Source organism: Mesoplodon bidens (assembly GCF_964165515.1).
Source record: "Mesoplodon bidens genome assembly, chromosome: 1".
NCBI classification, from domain to species: Eukaryota; Metazoa; Chordata; class Mammalia; order Artiodactyla; family Ziphiidae; genus Mesoplodon; species Mesoplodon bidens.
In genome coordinates, this window is record NC_138176.1 from 119,742,000 (window position 1) to 119,764,353 (window position 22,354).

At 39.3% G+C, this 22,354-nt stretch overlaps 1 protein-coding gene across 5 annotated transcripts in view; it reads right to left on the reverse strand.

The window, feature by feature from the left end:
- Positions 1-3,783: 3,783 nt before the first annotated feature.
- Positions 3,784-22,354, reverse strand: part of SLC16A9 (solute carrier family 16 member 9) — a 69,348-nt gene continuing 50,777 nt past the window's right edge. For all 5 annotated transcript variants that reach the window (XM_081252302.1, XM_081252301.1, XM_081252298.1 and 2 more), the window contains 3 exons: positions 12,139-12,234; positions 5,639-6,556; positions 3,784-4,988 (listed from right to left, as the gene is read on the reverse strand). In XM_081252302.1, the coding sequence (XP_081108428.1) occupies positions 4,801-4,988; positions 5,639-6,556; positions 12,139-12,234 (1,202 nt within the window). In that variant the 3' untranslated portion in view covers positions 3,784-4,800. The remainder of the gene's footprint in view (positions 4,989-5,638; positions 6,557-12,138; positions 12,235-22,354) is intronic.

A 22,354-nucleotide genomic window follows, 5' to 3' on the forward strand; every position in this document is an offset into this window, starting at 1 on the left:
GGTAAGGGCCCTGAGCTGAAGCCAATTAGTACTCAGTAAACAAACGGGAGCATTTTGCTTTCTGCCCAATTTCAGTCCCGCCTTCCAAGCAGCTTGTGATCAGTTCTTAAGGAAAAAAATAAAAGTTCAAATTCCCATAGTAATTCAATTTGCAAAGTGGATTCTATGTGATTTGTGGAGGAACAGTGTGTGTTTTGTTTTGTTTTGTGTCAGGGCTTCTGAATGGCAATTTCAGAAAAATGTGCTGAGTCATGAATCCCTAAGGATGCAAGATTTTGACAAGAACATGCATGGGGGAGGGCAAGAGCTGTGACAGAAGGCTTATTCTCCTTCTTCTAAATGAGACTCTTCAGGGCAAACACATATCCTACACCTGGGCCCAGGAACACTGGATACTTCCCCTGGGTACTGAGAAGCCACACACTCACTAAAGAATAATGACCACAACAAAAATAATAATAGCTAATATTTACTGCACATGTGCCAGGTATACATATGGGTTATCTTATTCAATTCCCACAATAGCCCTATGACGTGTATGACAAATGAGAAGACAGGCTTTGAGAGGCTAAATAATTTGCTGACCATCACCCAGCCACAGGAACTGGGCTGGGATTTGAACCCAGGAATCACAACCCTAATAAGTATGTACACTGTCTCTCCAAGTATTATCCATGTATTATTCACAGATCTCGGATCATTTTAACTGTCATTAAACTCCTTATTCAGAGGCATCTTACTAACTGGCATTCTTCAGACACAATCAACTATAGAACAAAAGGTCCCAAGATTGTTAATATTAATGAAGGAGAAATTGTACGGCTTTGCTCATGTAAGTTGTGTATTTATGTGTTTAATATAACACTCCTTCCAAGTCAAAGAAAAAAGGAGACATTCTTTTATTAAAAACAGAGCTCTTCATTTCCTGTAATGTCCTGAGATGAGATAATCCTACAGTGATTACTAGAAGTTGAGGCTGACTGAGGTCACGGGCCCTTCTGGCCAGTACAAGACAACTGCCATCCTGCTCGGTCATGACCTCCCCGAGCAGGAACTCCTGATTCTTGGGACTGTTTCTCATGGGGACTTTAAAAGTTGGTGGCTGAACCTTCTCCCCTGAAGACACGGTCACCCTAGAGAAAATCAGATCACCAACTGGCTTCTAGGAGGCCCATCAGAGAGAGAGAGAGAGAGAGAGAAGGAGAGAAAGCAGAAAGCAGAAGTGAGAAGATGTTAGAGTCAGTGAAGATTTTATTTCATATATTTCCCCAAATCAGCCCCAGGCACTTGGAATGTCAAGAAATATCTTGAGTCACAAAAGAAAGATCATATTCTAATCAATAAAATTTCATTATTAAATGGGTTTTTTAAATGCTTAGGAAATAGGCAAGTCAAGAATAATTATTTACATAAACATGACCCCTCTATTCCCTAAAGGACTGGCTTTATAGCAACCCTCCCAGCTAGGCCCCATTTCCTAGCCATGTTAGAAATCAAAGGGTTTGCTAGAAACCTTTCTCATTTTGCTTTTGGAAATTACTTGTGTATGTTGTTTATGTCATGGCAATTATGTTTCATACCATACAAAGAGGGTCATAAACCCCATCTCACAGGGCTATTATGAGGGATGAATAATATAATGTGATTGGAACAGACCAAGAATTCCATTAATGAGTAGCAAGATCAATACTAATAATTCCAAAGGGGCATCCATCTCCCTTTCCTCAAAAGGATTCTGTAGGACTGATATTTTAGCTTTTTGGAAGGCAATGGTCAAAATGGTTTAGCAAATTGACTTTTGAATGTGCTAATATCTATATCACCAGATTCTGGATCTGAAGTGAAATCAGAGAATTCATATTTTTACATTCAAGTAAAGTATGACTGTAATTCGGGGGGCTAAGAAGAGAAAAAGCAACCACACTGAGGCAAAACAAACAAAAAGTATTTTATTGTAACTTAAAATTCATTCCCTAGACAATGGATAATGCACACGCTGGAAGACATTAGTAGCCATGGTAAAGATGCACTTGGACAAGTATCAACATTGATGAATGTGGGGATGGCATAAGAGTTAAGAAAAGGTTATTGGATTTCCCGAACATGATATTGGCAAAAGAAACTTTTATCACAAAAACATTTCCTTTAGTTTTTTTTGAATGCTATTTATTTTACTTACTAACCTTGACAGTGACTAAAGAGTGAGGCATAGAAAAGTTTCCAGAAGTCTGAATATGGAGCAGAAGTCCAAGGTGCTTTGGAGCCCCATTATTGGGTTATTGAATAGGATTCGCTCAGTTATGAAATTCCCCACACTCCAGGTTTACTGCCTAGAAAAGCACTATTTACCAACCTCACTGAGGTGCTGTGGGGATTCATGCTTATAAAGTGCTTCAGGCGCCTTTGAAGAAAGGCAACATAGAAGTATAAAATAACCTTACATATTTCAAAAGAAATGAAAAGACAATTTTGGCACAATGGGAAGAGTGCCTCCTATTTAAAGAACCAAACTTGGCTATTTATTAAAAACCCCTCACCTCAATGGGTTTTTTGTTTGTTTTTTTATTTAAGAGAAAAAAAAATGTTTCTCTACTGTCCATCTTAAAACAGTCATTCTCAACTCAGGTTGTGCTCTCAGAATCACTTAAAGAGTTCATTAAAAATACAGATGCTTGGGCTTCCCTGGTGGCACAGTGGTTGAGAGTCTGCCTGCCAATGCAGGGGACACGGGTTTGTGCCCCGGTCCGGGAAGATCCCACATGCTGCGGAGCGGCTGGGCCCGTGAGCCATGGCCACTGGGCCTGCATGTCCGGAGCCTGTGCTCCACAACGGGAGAGGCCACAGCAGTGAGAGGCCCGCGTACTGCAAAAAAGAAAAAAAAAAAAATACAGATGCTTAGCCCACAACCTAGAGCTACATAAATAAAGTCTCTACTAGTGGTACTCAGGCAACTACATTCTAAAAAGGATCTAAAGAAGATTCTGATGCATAGCAAAGTTTTTAAAACATTTCTTTAGAAAAATGTCAACATATTAAATGTTGATTTTCTTCCTAGAACATTTTTCTTAAGAGTGAATAAAGTTGGAGGAGGGTATCAATTTCTTATTGCCTTTTTCCCTTCCCACGTACTGAATAGCACACAGGCTCAGAGCACAACGTGTGCACATCCACACACACACACATTTTTAGTTCTGCCCTTGAATTAAAATTGGATAGTGATAAAATCTGATAGTAGCAAATAAATGCTTCACTGACAAGACATGCAAGGACTTGCAACTCATCCCCACTGTGCCCAAAGCAAATGGATGTTTCCCATTTGCCAGAACGGAATGGTTTAAATATGCATTTCCAATTTGGAAACAGGTAAAATCAGCACTTCTTGGGAAACATCAGCTGAGTGGATGCTGACAAACAAAAGTGAGCGAGGTTCCAGCGGCCAACCATGAAGAAAGGCTACAGTGATTCTACTCCTCTGTTTGGAGATTGCCTGCAACTCAGCAAACACCTTGGGAATTGAAAGGATGTATCCTCAGTGGGCACCAAACATGTGGGTGGTTCATCAAGGTAAACAGAACACAGTAAGTCCCCTACGTACAAATGAGTTCCATTCTGAGAGTGCATGCGAAGTCCAATTTGTTCGTAAGTTCAACAAAGTTAGCCTACCTACCCAACTAACACAATCGGCTCTATAGTACTGTACTGTAATAGGTTTATAATACTTTTTCACACAAATAATACATAAAAAACAAACACAAGGGCTTCCCTGGTGGCGCAGTGGTTGAGAGTCCGCCTGCTGATGCAGGGGACGCGGGTTCATGCCCCGGTCCGGGAAGATCCCACATGCCGCGGAGCGGCTGGGCCCGTGAGCCATGGCCGCTGAGCCTGCGCGTCCGGAGCCTGTGCTCCACAATGGGAAAGGCCACGACAGTGAGAGGCCCGCGTACCGCAAAAAAAAAAAAAAAAAAAAAAACACAAAAAAGAAAGAAAACATTTTTAATCTTACAGTACAGTACTTTGAAAAGTACAGTAGTACCAGCTACATCATCACTGCTTTGACGCTTGCTTTTGGACATCCTGGGCTTGAAATAAAGAAACTGTACTACTGTAGTCTATACAGTACTGTACACAAAAGCACAACCACTTGTAGAGGATGCACGCACACGACAATCTACGCCAGACACATGAACTAACTTATGTGATTAGACATGCAAACACACTTCATACCTTTGAAAGTTCGCAACTTGAAGGTTCATAGGTAGGGGACTTACTGTAATGAAAACTGGTGACAACAGTTTCAAATATCATTTTTAGAAAATGATCAATTTTGTGCCACTGCAATTCTTAACGCTGTTTTAGGAACCCCTTTCATTTCCTGACTGGCTCGAAGTCTTCTATTTACTAGCGAGGCTAGCAGAGAGAAGAGAGTGAGTTAGACCCTGGCAGGCTACACACATATCTCGTCACGCTGCTTGCACCAGTTTTAAAATAGCTAGAGTCTCCTCTGGCTGCCTTGCAATGGAACTAATGGAGTCTGCAGAGAAATCATATTTCTTTACACAGAGAAAGCCTTCTGAGGCTGGCCAAAATGACCACAACGTCCAGAACTCATGAATAACAGTAAAACAGAAGAGTCCCACTTCTTGGAAAGAGGGAAAAAGAGAAAAAAAAAAATACAGGAGATAGAGGCTACATATACAGTACATAGAGAATAGGATATGTAAAAAAAAAAAAATTCATTCAGATCAGCCACAGTGCAATTTTGCTATGAGAAAACAGTCTTCAGTGCCTTCCAATATTCCTCTAAACATTAGAAGAATTAGAGGCCACTTTGTACAAAAAGGTTGCTGGAGCTGGCTTGGGGAGTTGCTTGTTGCATGTATCCCAGGAAGGCACGGCTGCCAGCAGCAGAATAAAACCTCCCAGCAGGACGCAGAAGCCACTAAAATAAAATGCAATGTCATAGGTGTGGGTCCAGTCATAAAACCAACCTGAAAAGAGAGGAAGAAAAAAGTGAGTTTGATAGACATAGTATGAATAGGAATACTCTAATTTCATCAATTTATATACAGTTCATGGGATTGACATATACACACTACTATATATAGAATAGATAACTAATAAAGACCTACTGAATAGCACAGGGAACTCTACTCAGTGCTCTGTAATGATCTATATATATGGGAATAGAATCTAAAAAAGAGTGGATATATGTGTATGTATAACTGACTCACTTTGCTGTAGAGCAGAAACTAACACAACATTGTAAACCAACTATACTGCAATAAAAAAATTAATTTAAAAAATTTATATACAGTGCAGATTAGGATATATATTACCCAATCTACTCCCAAAAAGTGGCCTAATGGGAGTTAGAGGAGGAGAATTTCTCAAATAGTTGGACAAGAATAAGCAGGCATTTTGGGTTTCTCCCAGATGAAGAATAAACACAAATTCCTGAGCAAGTGTACTGGCTTTTCCAACTACATCAAAGTGATTTTGAATAAATCACGATCAGGAGACATTCTACGCAGGTTTATTTTGTATAAATCTGTGCTATTATTACGGTATGAATTTCTGTATCCAGAGATGTTACAAAGAAGAACAGTAAAATGGATTGACTTTATGATAAATATCTTACCAACAATTGGTGGTCCAAGGCTATTTCCAAGTCCAGCAAAGAACATTAATATCCCGTAGGCATGGGCTAATTTTTCAATTCCCACAGTCTTCGTGGTTACATAAGGAAAGATGGACCAATTACCAGTAAGAAACCCTAGGATCCCAGAAAGTAGTGCCAACGTGACATAACTTTTGGCAAACGGAATTGCACATAAGGCCAGGCTCATAATTATCAAGGTAGCTACATAAAGATATAAGGTATTAATCCACTTGAAGTCAGCCAGTATCCCTAAAATGAGTTTACCAACTGCTGTCATAATGCCAATAATGGAAATAAGTGGCATAGGAAACTCTTCTTCTTTCACATTTGAACTTCTTGCTACATCTTCCATAAGTAATGAAGGTGGAAACCCTCCGATGTCAAAAAGAAAGATGGTGATGAAGAGTGCTAAAAATACTTTGTTTTTAAAAAGAGCCATAGTTTCTTCACAGTAGTTTTTATATAACCGCCATTTCCTCTTGGCAAGCTGTTTGCAAAAATATGTCCGTTCTGCAACTTTCTTTTTGTACGTTTCACTCTCTTTTGTGTGTGCCATTGTTGTTGGGTTTTTATGAAGCAGACTCTCTGGTTTCCAGTCACCACTGGCTAAAGTGCTCTTACATGTTTCCTCACCACGGTAGGTCTTTTCAAGAATGTTTATGTTTTCTTCCAGGTTCTTTTCTTTTTCATTGTAAATCGAGTATCTATCTGGTATATTTTCCAGAGCTAATTTTTCAGGCAAAGTGCAATCAGAGGACTGAAGGGGTCTCATTAGACTGCCACAGGCTAATATATTTAAAGCTAAAGCACCTACAATCAGCAGGCATCCGTCCAGTCCATAGAACTCAATCAGCAGTCTCTGCAGAGCAGCATATATAAAAAGTCCAATGCTTGAACCTAAAAAGGAAATGGTAACTGTTTAATCTCTTATCATTTGGGGCTCTCAGGACAAGCATTATTAGTATTACAATTTGATTTCTTTTTTTACACTGGCATTCATGTGTGTGCCTTCATATTAAAATCACAGCAAGAATGCTGAAGATAATAACAACAACAATAGTGACAATTTAAGAATTCGCATTTGTAGGTCAGACACTGTGTTAAATACATTCCATTGCACCATCTTGTTTCATCCTTACAATAACCCTATTGGGTAGGTCCTATTATTATTCCCAGTCTACACTTGAAGTGACCTAGGGCTAGAAAGTTTGAGAAATTTGCCACACATCAGAAAGCTGTAAATGCCCTAAGAAGGATTCACACCCAGTCTGACAGCAGGAGCCCAACGTCCTTAACAAATACCTATGCAACTCCTTTTTGGGTACTTAAAAAAGTACTTTTCTGGCTCCATGTTATATATGCATTCCTTTTGGAAAAGAAAAGTTCTCACGTTTTATTTTTTGAGATGAAGGATATATTTTAGTTTTAGGATATTTATAGTGGTTTGATAGCTCAAATCCATTGCTAATCACCAGAATGGATGCTTGATATTAATAAACTATGAGAACAGTAAAGTGAACTCTGATAGGGTATTAAAATTACAAAATATGCCTGGTTTGCACATTTGGGCAACACTGTAAATACTCCATTTTTAAAGCACAGATCACACTAACCACACTGGAATGGAAAGTTACATTAGCCCAATTAATTTGCAGTGTTCTTATATGGCTCTGATTTCAAGTTTTTGATTGTTTTAAAATTTAAATACCACTGAGAAATGTCACGTGAAAACACAGGAAAGAAATAAGTAGATCTATAATTTAAAAAATAGTCTAAATAGGTTGATCATACTTTTTAAATGGTCTATACCAAATTATATCAAAACCCCAATAGGATGCCAAGCTTATGGTAAAAACCCATCAAAAATTCTTACAAATAACCAAATGGCTTTGTCTTAGAGTTATAAGAAAACTTTTCTTTTTTGTTTTGGTATCACAGCTGTCCCTTCCTAATATATTTAAAGTTAACTCCTTCATCCCCAAAGAAAAAAATCTTCACTTGTAAACGTTAATTAACAGCTCACAATAATGTAATGACAGCTAAAATAGTATCTTTTTGTGGCTACCAAGAAAGTATCTCTTTGCTGACTACTGAGAAGTTATAAAAGTAGACGAATTGAATTCTGCCTTATCTTTTTAAAAGTGGCACATACTTCAAAAGTTGAAAGCATTTCAGAAAATGAACTGAAAGAATTGAAAAGAGGACCTTTCATATAATTCCATACTGCATTTGCATCCATTCATTATTAATTCATATTTTTCTCTAACACCATTTCTTTGTAGAAGTTCTAAAAAAGTGCCACATAATTAGACACTTAAAAATATTCTTGGGGGGCTTCCCTGGTGGCGCAGTGGTTGAGAGTCCGCCTGCTGATGCAGGGGACACGGGTTCGTGACCCGGTCCAGGAAGATCCCACATGCCGCGGAGCGGCTGGGCCCGTGAGCCATGGCCACTGAGCCTACGTGTTCAGAGCCTGTGCTCCGCAACGGGAGAGGCCACGACAGTGAGAGGCCTGCGTACCGCAAAAAAAAAAAAAAATATATATATATATATATATTCTTGGTATTTTGAAAGCTCTGTATTTTGACCTTAAGTTGAGAAAATAAATAATTCCCCATTGCTCACCAGCTAACTTTATCTGTCAACATCATGAAATATAAGGGAAACATATAAAATCAATTCAATAGGTTTTATCAAACACCTATGATATGCTAAGTGTATGACAGGGCAGCAAAATAAAATTCCACTTTGGACATTAGTTTCTTTAGAGCCCACAGCCCATGAGAATGTAGTTATGGCTTAGAACGATGCAGGAGGGAATTCCCTGGCGGTCCAGTGGTTAGGACTCCGCACTCTCACTGAAGAGGGCCCAGGTTCGATCCCTGGTGGGGGAACTAAGATCCCACAAGCCATGAGGCTTGGCCAAAAAGAAGAGAAAAAAAAAGATGCAGGGATTCTTTCAGGGCAGTGAAGAGTAATTAGAGCTCTCTTGTGGAACTGTGTAAACTGTAAAACCATAATTTTTAATCTTCAAAAATAAAATCCCAATTTAAAAATCATCACTATAAAGGAAAAAGTGAAATAAAACACTAATTATGCTTCCATGCATGCCTAAAGTATACATTATCACAAAGAGGGAAAATATGAATTGATGTTCAGGGAACCTGAACCAATAAGAGATACACTCATGCTTTGATTAAGACCAGGGGTCAACAGACTTTTTCTATAAAGGGCTAGAGAGTAAATAATTAAGGCATAGTGGGCCATACAATCTCTGTCACAAATGCTCAACTTGGCCCTTGAAGTGTGAAAGCAGCCAGAGAAGAATCATGAAGGAACGAATATGGCTGTGTTTCAATAAAGCTTTATTTATGGACACTGAAACTTTAATTTTACGTAATTTTCATGTGCCATGAAATATTGTTCTTTCGATCTTTTTTCAATGAAACAAAAATGTAAAAACCATTTTTAGCTCACGAGCTGTCCAAAACAGGTAATAGACCAGTTTTGGTCCATGGGCATTAGTTTATCAATCCCTGTTCACCAGGGATTAAGATCGTTTCCCCAAAACCTCCATTTCATGCCCATATTTCTTTCTTTCAACTGGATCACTATATTTCAACTAGGTCTCATTATTTCTTTCTTTTTTTTTTTTTTTTAGATTTTTTTCTTGACATGGACCATTTTTAAAGTCCTTATTGAATTTGTTACAATACTGCTTCTGTTTTATGCTTTGGTTTTTTTGCCCCGAGGCCTGTGGGATCTGAGCTCCCCAACCAGGGATCGAACCCGCACCCCCTGCACTGGAAGGCGAAGTCTTAACCCCTGGACCGCCAGGGAAGTCCCAGGTCACATTATTTCAACTATATTTTGCTTTTGGGGTTTTTTTTCAATTAAAGAAAAACTCTACTGTGAGTTTTGTTTTTCTTGTCACCACTTTCACTGAAGGTGGATACTACAGTGTGAGGTTTGTGTCTCTCCAAAATTTGTAAGTTGAAATCTTAACCCCCAGTGTGATGGAATTAGGAGGTTTCTCCTTTGAGAGGTGATTAGGTCATAGGGTAGAACCCTCCTGAATGGGATTAGTGCCCTTATAAAAGAGAACCTCAGAGAGCTTCTTCTTCCCTTCTGCCACATGAGGACAAAGGGAGAAGGTGGCAGTCTGTAACCCAGAAGAGGGCTCTCAGCAGAATCTAACCATGCTGACCTTGACACCCTGATCTCAGACTTCCAGCCTCCAGAACTGTGAGAAATAAATTTCTATTCTGTATAAGCCACTCAATCTATGCTACTTTACAGCAGCCTGAATAGACAAAGACAGTGGATTCATGCTGCTCCTTAATTTTGCCTCATCTAACTTCCTATGTGTTACAACTAAAAACTCCCCAATTCTGCCAAATCTAGATTGTCCACAGTCAATCCATTTTGGTTCAGTGTGCCACAGCCCAGTCTCTTATGCTCTCCTCTTTAGACTGAGTGAAAGCAAGAGCAGCTCTCTCAGCATACAATTTCCAACATCTTCATCACAAATAAATTCGGACGTTAAAGGAAACCTAGGTCATAATTATAATGACTAACACTTTTAGAGCCCCTGCCATGTGCCTTACACATATGTTCCTTTAATATTCCCAATAACCCAATGTGATGGTGTATGGTCAGGCCACCCAAGATGGCTGTTCTCTTGCTCTCTGCACATCCCCTGCCTGACCAGTGCCTGCTTCACCTACACCTACTCGCATGACTGACCTTCCTATATACTGGCCCCAGGCCCCACCTAGTGATTTCTCTTATCCAAGGGGTGGGAAGGTGTGTGCCTCTCTGCTAGTTTCCCGGTAACCAATGAGCCAACCTGATGTCAATTGCCCTATAACTGGCAATCTCCCCTCCCCACCCCGGGAGTGAAAACCTGCATCCATGTCTAGCCCACCCTCTACCACACACGGTGGGGCATCACTCCAGGATCTTGCTTTGGATTTGTAAGCTCCCCGCTTCCATTAAACCATTGATTTCTCTGTCGCTGACTCCAGGCTCTTTCTTCTGTTTTGAAGCTGGGCAAGCACGGGCCTTACAGGGTGCAGCCCAACAGATGGGTACTATTATTATCCCCATTTTACAGTTCAGAAAACTGAGGCTTAACAGTTAATTTCACAGAACAGGTAACTTGTCCATCACCAGACAGCTACTGAGTGACACAGGATTCAAAACCAAGCAGACTGGCTCCAGGGTCCAGGCTTGTCACTACGTTATAGTGCCTCTACAAAAAATACAGTATAGGTAAGTAATAGGTAAGACCTATTATCCTTTAAGCTGCCAGGCCTGCTCTCACACTCCCTCCCACACTTGTGGGAGATGCTGTCAGGTTCTTTAAACTGCCTTCCAACTGCTCTGGATTCTCCATCTTTTGTTTTTTCTCTTTCTTCTCCCAGTTCTGCCTTAGCCATGCCCTCAGACTCCAGTCCTGTTTCCTCCTAGGCCATGATTCACATTTCTTTCCTGGCAATGCTTCCTTAAACCACCTTGGGTAAATATCCAGCTCGATTTAATTTGATCTGGAAGCACTTTGTTGCCACTGCATTGGCCTCTGGAACAAAACATTAGTTTGGATCCTGCTGCCAGATACACTACTGAAGTACTCAGCTTATCTGAAAGTCTGACCTCCCAGGAATATCTACCCACAAACAAGTAGCAATGTAAACTTAAATACAAGTTTTAGTAAGCTTGGCAGCTTTATCTCCTAAGCAAACTCGTAAAGCACTGGCCACAGAAATTTTGATAAGTTCTCTAAATAGCTTAGAAAAAAATCCATCTGAAAAGTAAAACACCACTTTACAATATCAGAGCAAGTCCAGAAGGCTTTTACACTTACACACTTACATACACACAGCTGCTCACCCCCCCACCCCCCCATCCCCCACCCCCGCCCCGTCCACAGTGATTCATCTCTTGATTATTAAAAGAATAACAAGAGTAAACAGTCTGTTGTTTGGATATGCAAATAGACCAACGAGATGTATTCACAAACCAGTACTTTGGGAAAACCGTAAGTTCCACAATAAATGGAGCTGGAGAGGTGTCAGCATTGTTCTTCCTGACAGTGGCCTGAAGGGACCCATTTTCCTTCCATTTCTCCTCTCTTTCCCAGGGATCAGGTGCTTTATTTAAGCGCTCTCTGCTTCTTTTAGCAAGGCTCTCACCAGCATGTGACTCTCAATTTACTGGACCCATAAGTTTTCTTCTCCAATATTATACTGGACATCTAATGCCCCAGCTTTTTCATACATGTATTTTAGGGTTTTTTGAAAGCTACACCCATATTTACAGGGGAAAATAAAATTTCCTTCTAAGACTAGAGTAAAATAAATTGTGCTACCTGAATGGCAGCGGGGGCATGGTTGGTTAAACATATCTGTGCTTTGTAACTTCTAACTTTGATTAGAAGGCTGAAGAATGCCAATGCTGTACTTATATTGAAAATGTACCTGTTGAAATCAGGCCAAGTGCAAGGCCTCGGCGGCTGTCGAAATACTGGCACGTAATGGTCACTGTTGCAGTGTATAATAAACCACATCCGAGACCTAAACACAAGAAGACATTGCATAAATTAAGCCAGACCGTATTACTTCAATGGAAGAAAAAAAAGAGGTGTAATTAAGTAACTCTAATAGGACATTCTGTTACTAACTGGCTAAAACTCTACAAAGTATGGGTTCCTAGATCCCTCTGATGTTAGCTGTGCAGTTCCAATGAACACATTGGGCAGCCTTGGTTTTCACTCCACAACCCCCCTAAGGTCAGGGCCAAGTCAAAAAAATAATCCAATTTCTAAAGCATGAATGAATAATGTAAATTTAAATTAAGACATTATGGAGAGATAGAGAAAATGGTTAAATCACACAACAAATAGAAATTTTTTTTTTTTTTCTTTTTGCGGTACGCGGGTCTCTCACTGTTGTGGCCTCTCCCGTTGCAGAGCAGAGGCTCCGGACGCGCAGGCTCAGCAGCCATGGCTCACGGGCCCAGCCGCTCCACAGCATGTGGGATCCTCCCGGACCGGGGCACGAACCCGTGTCCCCTGCATCGGCAGGGGGACTCCCAACCACTGCGCCAAAAGAGAAGCCCCAAATAGCAAAATTTAATCAAACTTGCCCATTAAAATATCTCTGTCTCTCTTCCACACCTTTACCCTTGGCTCAGTGTTCTTCCTCCTCTAGGTCCTCTAAACAATTTTATAAAATCCCCTTCATCATGCCAAGCTATTTTGCTAGACTTCATAGCCTGGCACACCCCAGTCTGCAAAACAAAGGCCCTCTGGCACTCTCAGATCATCCCATCATCGTAAAATGTATATTTGTAAGTTTTTATCTTTTAGAGATGCAAACTACCTTATTTAGGAGTAAAATATCATGTCTTTAGTTTAAAATATCTTTGCAAAAAAAAAGAGGAAGAAAATGCAATAAAATATTAACAACGGTTACATTTAAGTGGTGACCATATGGTTGCTTGCTATACTATTCTCTACTTTTCTGTAAATTTGAAATTCTTTTAGTTAGGAAAAAAAAAAACCCTTACAACTCACTATCCCTTTCTTGAGACCACAGGGCAATATTTAAGGCTCTTGTTTCTTGGCTTAATCTTTTTCTCTCTATTAAGCATCTAATAACCCCAGTTTTGTTTTTCATAAAAATTTCCTCTGGCTTCTAACTCATATAACATTTGCCTTTCTTCTGCAACATCGTCTGTTCTTGGGGATCACCCTATAAACAACACAAAAGCCGTCATCTAAAAACTAATTTTAACTATGACCCATTAGGTGGGTTATTAAGGTCATTTTCATTACTTTCAAATTGCGACCTGGACTATGATTAGAAAGAATACATGAGTTTAACAAATATAATGCATAAACATTTTAGGAAATTAGCATTTAACTCAGGACCCAGATGATCATCTGTGATTGCATTAAAAAGTATTCTTAAAGAAATGAGGTAGATGAAAATAATTATACTTTAAATAAACCTTTTAAAATATAGCAAACTTTTGTATGATTTAAGGGAAGAGATACTATCTCATTAAAACATGAGTTGGATTGATTTATACATTTATCATTATTACATATAATATACTTCGATGAAATAAGACCTGTTCCTGAACGATCAATTTTGTGAAGCCAAAAAATATCACCCTTAACTAAAACTATATTTCAGAAAGCTTCTGGAGAGGGAATGAATTTACTTTTGTGTGATTTGGTTGTCAGCGCTCTGTCAAATGGTAGGCATTAGAGACAAGAAAAAAAAAAGGCATTTCTGATTACTAAATGCCAATGCTAGAAAAGTTAAAACAGTAACTTTTAAACATTTTACCTTAGACTAAAAAGGAAGAAATTTTTAAAAACTATTTCAAGGCCATGGGTTTCAGATAAGATCATCTCATTTTTTTTAAAGTAGCAGAAATTTGAAATGCTTTTTCTCTAAACTTTTCAAAAAGCAGAAGGTGACGTAATGCTTTCCCACATCTGTATTAGGATGACCTTAAACCACCAGCTATTAAAAAGATGGTCCTCAAGGTCTTTCAATGGAGTCCATGAAGTCAAAACTATTTTCATAATGATACTGACATGTTTCCTGCTTTTTTCACTGTGTTCACATTTATGCTATTGGTGCAAAAGACATGGTGAGAAAAACTTCAAGAGCCTTAGTACAAATCAAGATATTGGTATCCAACTTCATACCTTATATGTTTCATCACCACTCACTCACAGTAAAAGCAAACAAATTTTTTAAAAATGCTTCATCTGAATTACAATTGTTGCCAAGAAAAAGCACTTATGCAATTGTTTTAGTAACCAGCTAAAGTAGCCACTTTTTCCATGTAACCCTGTATGTATTTGAAAGAATGTCTGACAGACACAAACTATGGTTTCTCAGACTTGAGTATTTGGCAGACATTTTCTTGAAAACAAACAAGGAAAATAACTGACAATAACTGTTACCAATGATAAAATTTGAGCTTTCCAGCAAAAATTAGAATTTTTGGAAACTTTTATCCAACACCATGATTTGACAGCTTCCCAACATATAAAGATTTTCTGATAAGCCTATTGGTGATACTAACAAAAGTGAATTTTTTAGCTGTTGTTTAATAAAATATGTCAACATTTTAAAGTTCTTGCATAACTCAGAGAAAGAATATTTTTCACATAACCAATTCATGATGTTACAAAATCAGACAAAATGCTGACCTATTCAAAGTACACAATAAACAAACTGATTTAATATTACAGAGCACAAAAAGTATATTGATGTGGTTTCAGGTTCCATATTGCAATTAACCCTTGGAAAACTATCATACATCAAGTTTTGGGATAGTATCAAAGAAGAGTTTCTACAGTTACCTGAAAAGACTATTGAAAACCCCTCCCTTTTCCTTTGTGTGAGACCAGATTTCCTTCATAAACTTCAACCAAAAAAGCACATTGCAATAGACTGAGTACAGAGAAGACATGAGAATCCAGATGTCTTCCATGAAGCCAGGCGTTAAGGAGATTTGCAAAAATGTAAAACAAGTCTGTCCTTCTCACTAAACTTTTTCTTTTGGAAAATAGAATTGTTTTTCATAATAAGTATGTTATTTATGCTAACATGTACTGGGTTTGTTATTATTATCTTTAAATGAATTACTAAACAAATATTTTTAAATTTCTCACCTTTTAATACAGTAAATTTTAACAGAATAAATATAAATAAGTAAAGTCCACATAATTAAAAGTTCCTTGGGGTCCTAAATAAAAGTGTAAAGTGTTCTAAGAATATAAAGTCTGGAAACCACGGCCTTAAAGCCTTCTTTGATCTCCAATCATTTTTTTAAATTAATTAATTAATTTGGCCACACCACGTGGTTTGTGGGATCTTGGTGCCCTGACCAGGGACTGAACCTGGGCCACGGCCATGAAAGCACTGAGTCCTAACCCCTGGACCGCCAGGGACTTCCCTGGTCTCCAATCTTTTTTTTTTTTTTTTAATTTATTTTATTTATTTATTTTTGGCTGCGTTGGGTCTTCGTTGCTGCACGTGGGCTTTGCTCTAGTTGCGGCGAGCGGGGCTACTCTTCGTTGAGGTACACAGGCTTCTCATTGTGGTGGCTTCTCTAGTTGCGGAGCACGGGCTCTAGGCACGCAGTCTTCAGTAGTTGTGGCTCGTGGGCTCAGTAGCTGTGGTACAGGGGCTTAGTTGCTCCATGGCATGTGGGATCTTCCCGACCAGGGCTCGAACCTGTGTCCCCTGCATAGCCAGGCGGATTCTTAACCACTGCGCCACCAGGGAAGACCCTCCAATCATTTTTTTTTTTTTTTTTTTTTTGCGGTAGGCGGGCCTCTCACTGTTGTGGCCTCTCCCCTTGCAGAGCACAGGCTCCGGATGCGCAGGCTCAGCAGCCATGGCTCACGGGCCTAGCCGCTCTGCGGCATGTGGGATCTTCCCAGACCGGGGCACGAACCCGTGTCCCCTGCATCGGCAGGCGGACTCTCAACCACTGCGCCACCAGGGAAGCCCCCTCCAATCATTTTTGATCAGACTCCTATCAGTGAAAAAATTTTGAGAATCGACCTCCAGTATAAGCATAATCATTTTTAAAATGAAATACCTAAACTACTAACGATTCAAAGCATAATCATTAGCAAAATATAATTGTTTTCCTTTACTTACATAGGTGAAACTAAACATATTTACCTGTTCTAGCATTTCCTTTCCATACCTTATGTTTCATTCCACATACTCTGGGTGAGACCACAACCTCAGAGGCCTCTTTTCCCTGATCTCCTCCCATCAAACCAGACATCACGCTCTTTATCACTCCCACTGCCTCAATTATCAACCTCCCACCGTGTGAACTACCACTGCCTCAGTTTACCTCCTCCAGATCTTTTCTGTTCTGAACAATGGCCTCCTAATCACCATCTCAGCCTCCAGGACTTTTTCCACCAATCTACTGTCTAACCCACTGTTATACAGTTCTCATCACATTACTCTCCTGCAATAAAGTCCAAATAAACCCTCCATCATCAGGTCTCTGTTGCAAACCAAGCTTTGACATATTTGCAAGTCCCCTCGTGACATGTGCATTCCTTAAACAAATATCTCTGAAAAGACCCCTATTATCCACTGTATCTCATGCCTCTGAGCATTTGAGCTCCTGGAATGTCCTTCTCCCACCACCCTCACTCCTTTTCCAACCCGTGCCCACCTGATCACATCCCACCCGCCCTTCAAGACTCAGCTCAAGCACCAATTCCTGCATGAAGTCTTCTTCTGCAGCCCCTCTCCCACAAATACATACTATACCCACACTGAATGCTGCTTTCATTTTATAATTGCACTTATTTTACTGTGTTACAAGTTACATATGTACAAGTCTCCTCCCCCAACTAGACAACGAGCTACCTGAGGGCAGGCTGTGTCTTATTCATCTGAGTATTCTGGTTCCAGGTCTGAGCCTGGCACAGAGTGTTAAAGTTATTCTACTACTTTTTCCCATAAACCTCATTTGAATTCCCCAATGTTAAGTCACATTGGCTAATTTCAACCATTTCTATCTATTCTTACTCTGGCTGTCACTCTCTCTTGCATTTTTCTCTTCCTCTCTGTGTCTCATTTTCTCTATTCATATAACAAACACACACACATGGTAGTATGTATGCTTGTGAATATATATTTTAAAAAATATATCTTTACCTCTGCTTTACAATTAAATGATGTGGATTTTTTTTTTACTTAGGCCAGAAAATAAATCTTAGCTGTAAAAATATTTAAGATTTTTTTACTTTCACAATAATTCATGTAACAGGATGGCATCATTAGAATACAGAATTAGAATTATATGGTTTGAAAAAAAAAGATACAACTAATTTACAACTTGTATGTATTATAGGATGATGGTTTTTTGGGCAAATCACACTTAACAGCCTCATTTCCTCATTTTTCTTAATCTCCATCTGTAACTAAAGAACACCCAGATCAATTAAACTGATAAGAGAGATAGAAGAAAATATAACTGAAGTAAAACACTCTAATATGATAAATGCATCTAATTCAGAAATATAAAGCAAGCATCTCTAAGGAAACAGCATATGAATAAAATCACACAAAACGAACAAGCAGTAAACGTTGGAAATTGTGTACATATTTTGAAAACTGTCTATGAATTGTTTTAAAATATTCTTTCATTATATACATATTTTTGTGTATATAACTAAACAGACATCTATCAAGCCCCTACTTTTATATATGAAAATTTCTCCCTGCAGTATTATCTCTATGAAAAGGGAATATTTTCGTAATAGTGCATTCTAATATGGCAATCTTAAAAAGTGATGAGGGTAAACTTACAGAATCCAGACTCTATGTGTAAAATAGGGGTTAGGTGTAGCACCTAGGACTTTCTTGGTTTGGCCACTGGAAGTCTCATATCCTGGAAAACCCCTTCGTCCTGGGCAAACCAGAACAGCTGGTCACTGTGTGTGCCTCTTGGGCCTGCCTCTTGTTCATCTGGGAGAATTTCCCTTCTCTATGTTCTGAAACAAGTATTTGATCACCTCTTAGAATAGCTGAGCCAGTAGGATTTATCATCTTGACCAAAGGTTAAGGTAGGCAATAGCCTATAATATTCCAGAAGTATCTATTTCTAGAAATAAAATTGTGAGAATGGAACTTTGGATGCTGAAAAAAATAGGTTTAGAGCATCCAAATGCAATTACTGTTTATGTTTCTAGCCTAAAACATCTGCATGAAAAAAGTTTAAAAGTTTAAGCAGGGACTTCCCTGGTGGTGCAGTGGTTAAGAATCCGCCTGCCAGTGCAGGGGACACGGGTTCGATCCCTGGTCCGGGAAGATCCCACATGCCGTGGAGCAACTAAGCCCGTGCGCCACAACTACTAAGCCTGCGCTCTAGAGCCCGTGCTCCGCAGCAAGAGATGCCACCGCAATGAGAAGCCCACGCACTACAACGAAGAGTAGCCCATGCACCGCAATGAAGAGTAGCCCCCGCTCGTCACAACTGGAGAAAGCCCATGTGCAGCAATGAAGACCCAACACAGCCAAAAATAAATAAAATTAATTAAAAAAGAAAAAGTTTAAGCAACTGGCTAGCTTTTTGATTGACATGGCTTTACAAAAGCATATAGCTTTGACACTGGCTTGATTAAAGCACAAACTTTATATGCTTAGCATGAGTACCCTGAACATGACACTGGCTGGTCCAGAGCACAGGCTTGGGATCAGGCAGGCGTGGATTCAAATCCCAACTCTATCACTTATTGGCTGTGTGACTTTCAGTTTCCTTATCTTTAAAACAATCTCATAAGATAGTTGTAAAGATTAAGAGACATAAAAAAATGTAAAAGATTTCAGTATCTGTGCTTGGAATATAATGAAGTACCCAAAAGTAGTCCTTATGCTGAAATATTTTTTCACTTTTCCACCTGAGTATTATGGTATTATATAGCTCTAGCCTAAGACTAATTAGAAAATCATAGTTCCTTTTTATAACTGAACAGCCATGAGAGACAAAAGCCCATCTTTAATGGCACAACTCTTAAAAACAAACAAAAAACAAGGGCTTATAAAACTAACTGCTAAAGCGAATATCCAGAGAACAACCTTTATCTAATTTGCCATCACTAGAGAAGGAGAATCAGCTTGTCTGTGAAAGTGGGTTATGCCCTCCTCAAGCTCAATGGACTATGCAGATATTACCAAGAAAATGGAGGAAGAGAAAATTGAAGTTTTCCAAAATCAAGAAGAGATTATTAAGAAAACAGTAATCAGGTAGCTAAGGAACAATATAATCTGAAGAAAAGAGAAAGCAAGAAATGGATTTTGAGTTGTGTTTTTCAGAAAAGCAAAGGGAAATGACTGGGAAGAAGCTTGAGCAAGTCATTAAGGGCATATTTCCTGCGGCCCCTCTTCCCATTCCTCCCAGTCTCCCACCACATTTTCTTTTTCCCGATTTTAGTAAAGTTATTGAGAACACAGGAGCCTGAATGACCAGGTTTGGCAGTAGGACATACAGTCACTTGAAAACCAGCAAGCTGCCATTTTATTCTAGCTACAAAACCCAAACAAGATAACATCATATTTTCAAGACAGTATTTTTTAAAAAATGGTAAAACAAAAGTATGCCAACTAATACACTTCACTATTCTTTTTGATGTTTTCTATTATAAACACACCATATAACTTTAATTTTCTTTCTCTATATTATTTAATCTGTTATACAAATACTTCTGATTCAATAGAGCTTCTTCAGTTACAAAAAGCTGCTGCTGTGGTCTTGAACTAAGAGATCAGAAAGGAATTTAAGGGGAAGGGAACAAACATTCGTTAAACACCGTGTGCCTCTCCACATACATTATCTCATGAATAGTCACAATATCTCTGTGAAGTCACGTTAGTCTCATTTCATAAGAAATACAAACGGAAGCTCAGAGAGGTTGGATAATTTTCCAAGGTCACAAAACTGATAATGATGGTGATGCTAGTGAATATTTATTGCTTTAACTCATCCATCCACAAAACACTAGAAGGTAGTTACTATTATTATGTTCAGTTTAAAAACTGAGAAAACAGTATGTAAGTAACATGTCTACAGTCCACGGCTGGCAAGTGAGTAAGGTAAGTTTAACCCACACAGCCCAACCCCAGAGTTGGACTGTTAGTGCTTGCTCCTGCCTGTGCCATATTATCTTAAGAGACCATCTAGTTCATTCCAGACAGAGGAGAATGCTTAGAATACTGCACAGAATGGGTGCTCAATATATGTTATCATTACACTGAATCTTTCTCGTTTTTTCTAAGGAATTCATAATACAGAAGGGAGGAGTTTAGACAGTGTAATAATTTCCTGCCACTTTCTTTTCAACTGGATACTCTACTTCCAATGGCGACAGAATGGAAGTGTCATTGTTCATTAAATTCCCATTTATTTACCCTACAAATATTCCATGAGCCCTATATTCTGAGCCTACTGACAAAATAAAACCACAAAGAAGTCAACCATGATAATAAGTGTTAATAATCTCCTAGCAAGAAGTAGCTCACAGGGGCCCAATAATTATTACAGTGCGTGACTTTTTAAGTATTGAAATTAAAACTTTAAACTTTTAAAAAATTATTTTAAATTACTGGAACCTGTAAAATTATTATTGAAATTAAAATTAAATGGACTTTTTACTATTGAAATCCAACTCAACTCTTTCATTTACCTTATTTTTATTTTGCTCGACTTCACTTAGCCCTTACAAGAGCTACGTGAGGTAGGTGTCTTAGTCTGCCTTCAGAGATGAGGAGACAGTCGTTCTTGGAGACCCAGGGGCTTGCTCAAACTCACAGGACCTATGTCTCCTGACCCGAAGCCCAGGGCTCTCTCCATGAGCTGAGAGCCTCCTCCTAGCCACAGGGATTAAGAACCTGTTGCCAAATCAGAGTCATATACAATCTTCAGACGTGAGCTTGTTTTCTGACCCAGATTCCATTAAGTGAAGGAAATGCCAGGATTCCAGAAGGAAGGACGTTGCAAAAAACACTATGGCAAATATATAGACAATAATACCCTGAATCTTGCCCCAAAGAGAACTACGATCACTTATTTAGGTATCATACACAAGGGACAGTGGGATGCCTTTTGAGCACTGTAGGACACAGGAAATGAACTGGCACTGTTAACTAGGGGCCTGAGGCACTTACATGGCCTACCCTTAGAGGGGGGTCACATGATGGCCAGGTAATACACGGGATCATGGCCCAGGTCTGGCTCACAGTGGGTCCACTGAGTCCATGGGCCCATCCTAGCCATTTCCCCAGTTTCTGATATTTAATTGGAGCACATGTACATAGTAGTTGGTATAACCTTCTATCTACATTGTTTTAGGCCAGTGAAGTAAAAGTTACCATAGTGGGGAAAGCCAAGTGGAAGCCCTGTAAGCCCACCACCACCACCAGCAGCCAGAAGAGTAAGTCAAGACCAATATCAAATCCTATCTCATTAACAGAAGATCATGGGTTTGTGGGGAGAAGGGACAGGGTTAGCTATTGAAAGGTTCCAACACCATAAGCCAAATCAAAATCAGTTTCACAGGTTGGTAAAGCTCTCTCCATTGCTATAGAAATTTTGAAATTTAGTTATGGGAGTTACCTAATTTTGTCTTTTTCTTTCTATATACCCTTAGATATGCTTCCAACACAATCAAATGTATATAAAATCTTAAACAATATACATTAATTTTTTTCTTTTTAAAAATTCATTTTTGGGCTTCCCTGGTGGCGCAGTGGTTGAGAGTCCGCCTGCCGATGCAGGGGACACGGGTTCATGCCCCGATCCGGGAAGATCCCACATGCCGCAGAGCGGCTGGGCCCATGAGCCATGGCCGCTGAGCCTGCGCGTCCGGAGCCTGTGCTCCACAACGGGAGAGGCCACAGCAGTGAGAGGCCCGCGTACCGCATTAAAAAAAAAATTCATTTTTATCTATGGGGAATACAAATACTATGGTATCACTCACTTTTGGTCAATTTTTAAGTCAGTGACAACTTTGGATATGTACTCACAAAGGCTATACCTTAACCTTGAAACCATGTGAGGGAGTAAAACCCCATGAAATTTTATATGCTAAGTCCAAAGTTTTGGGGAAATGCCCAAATCATGCCAATGGCA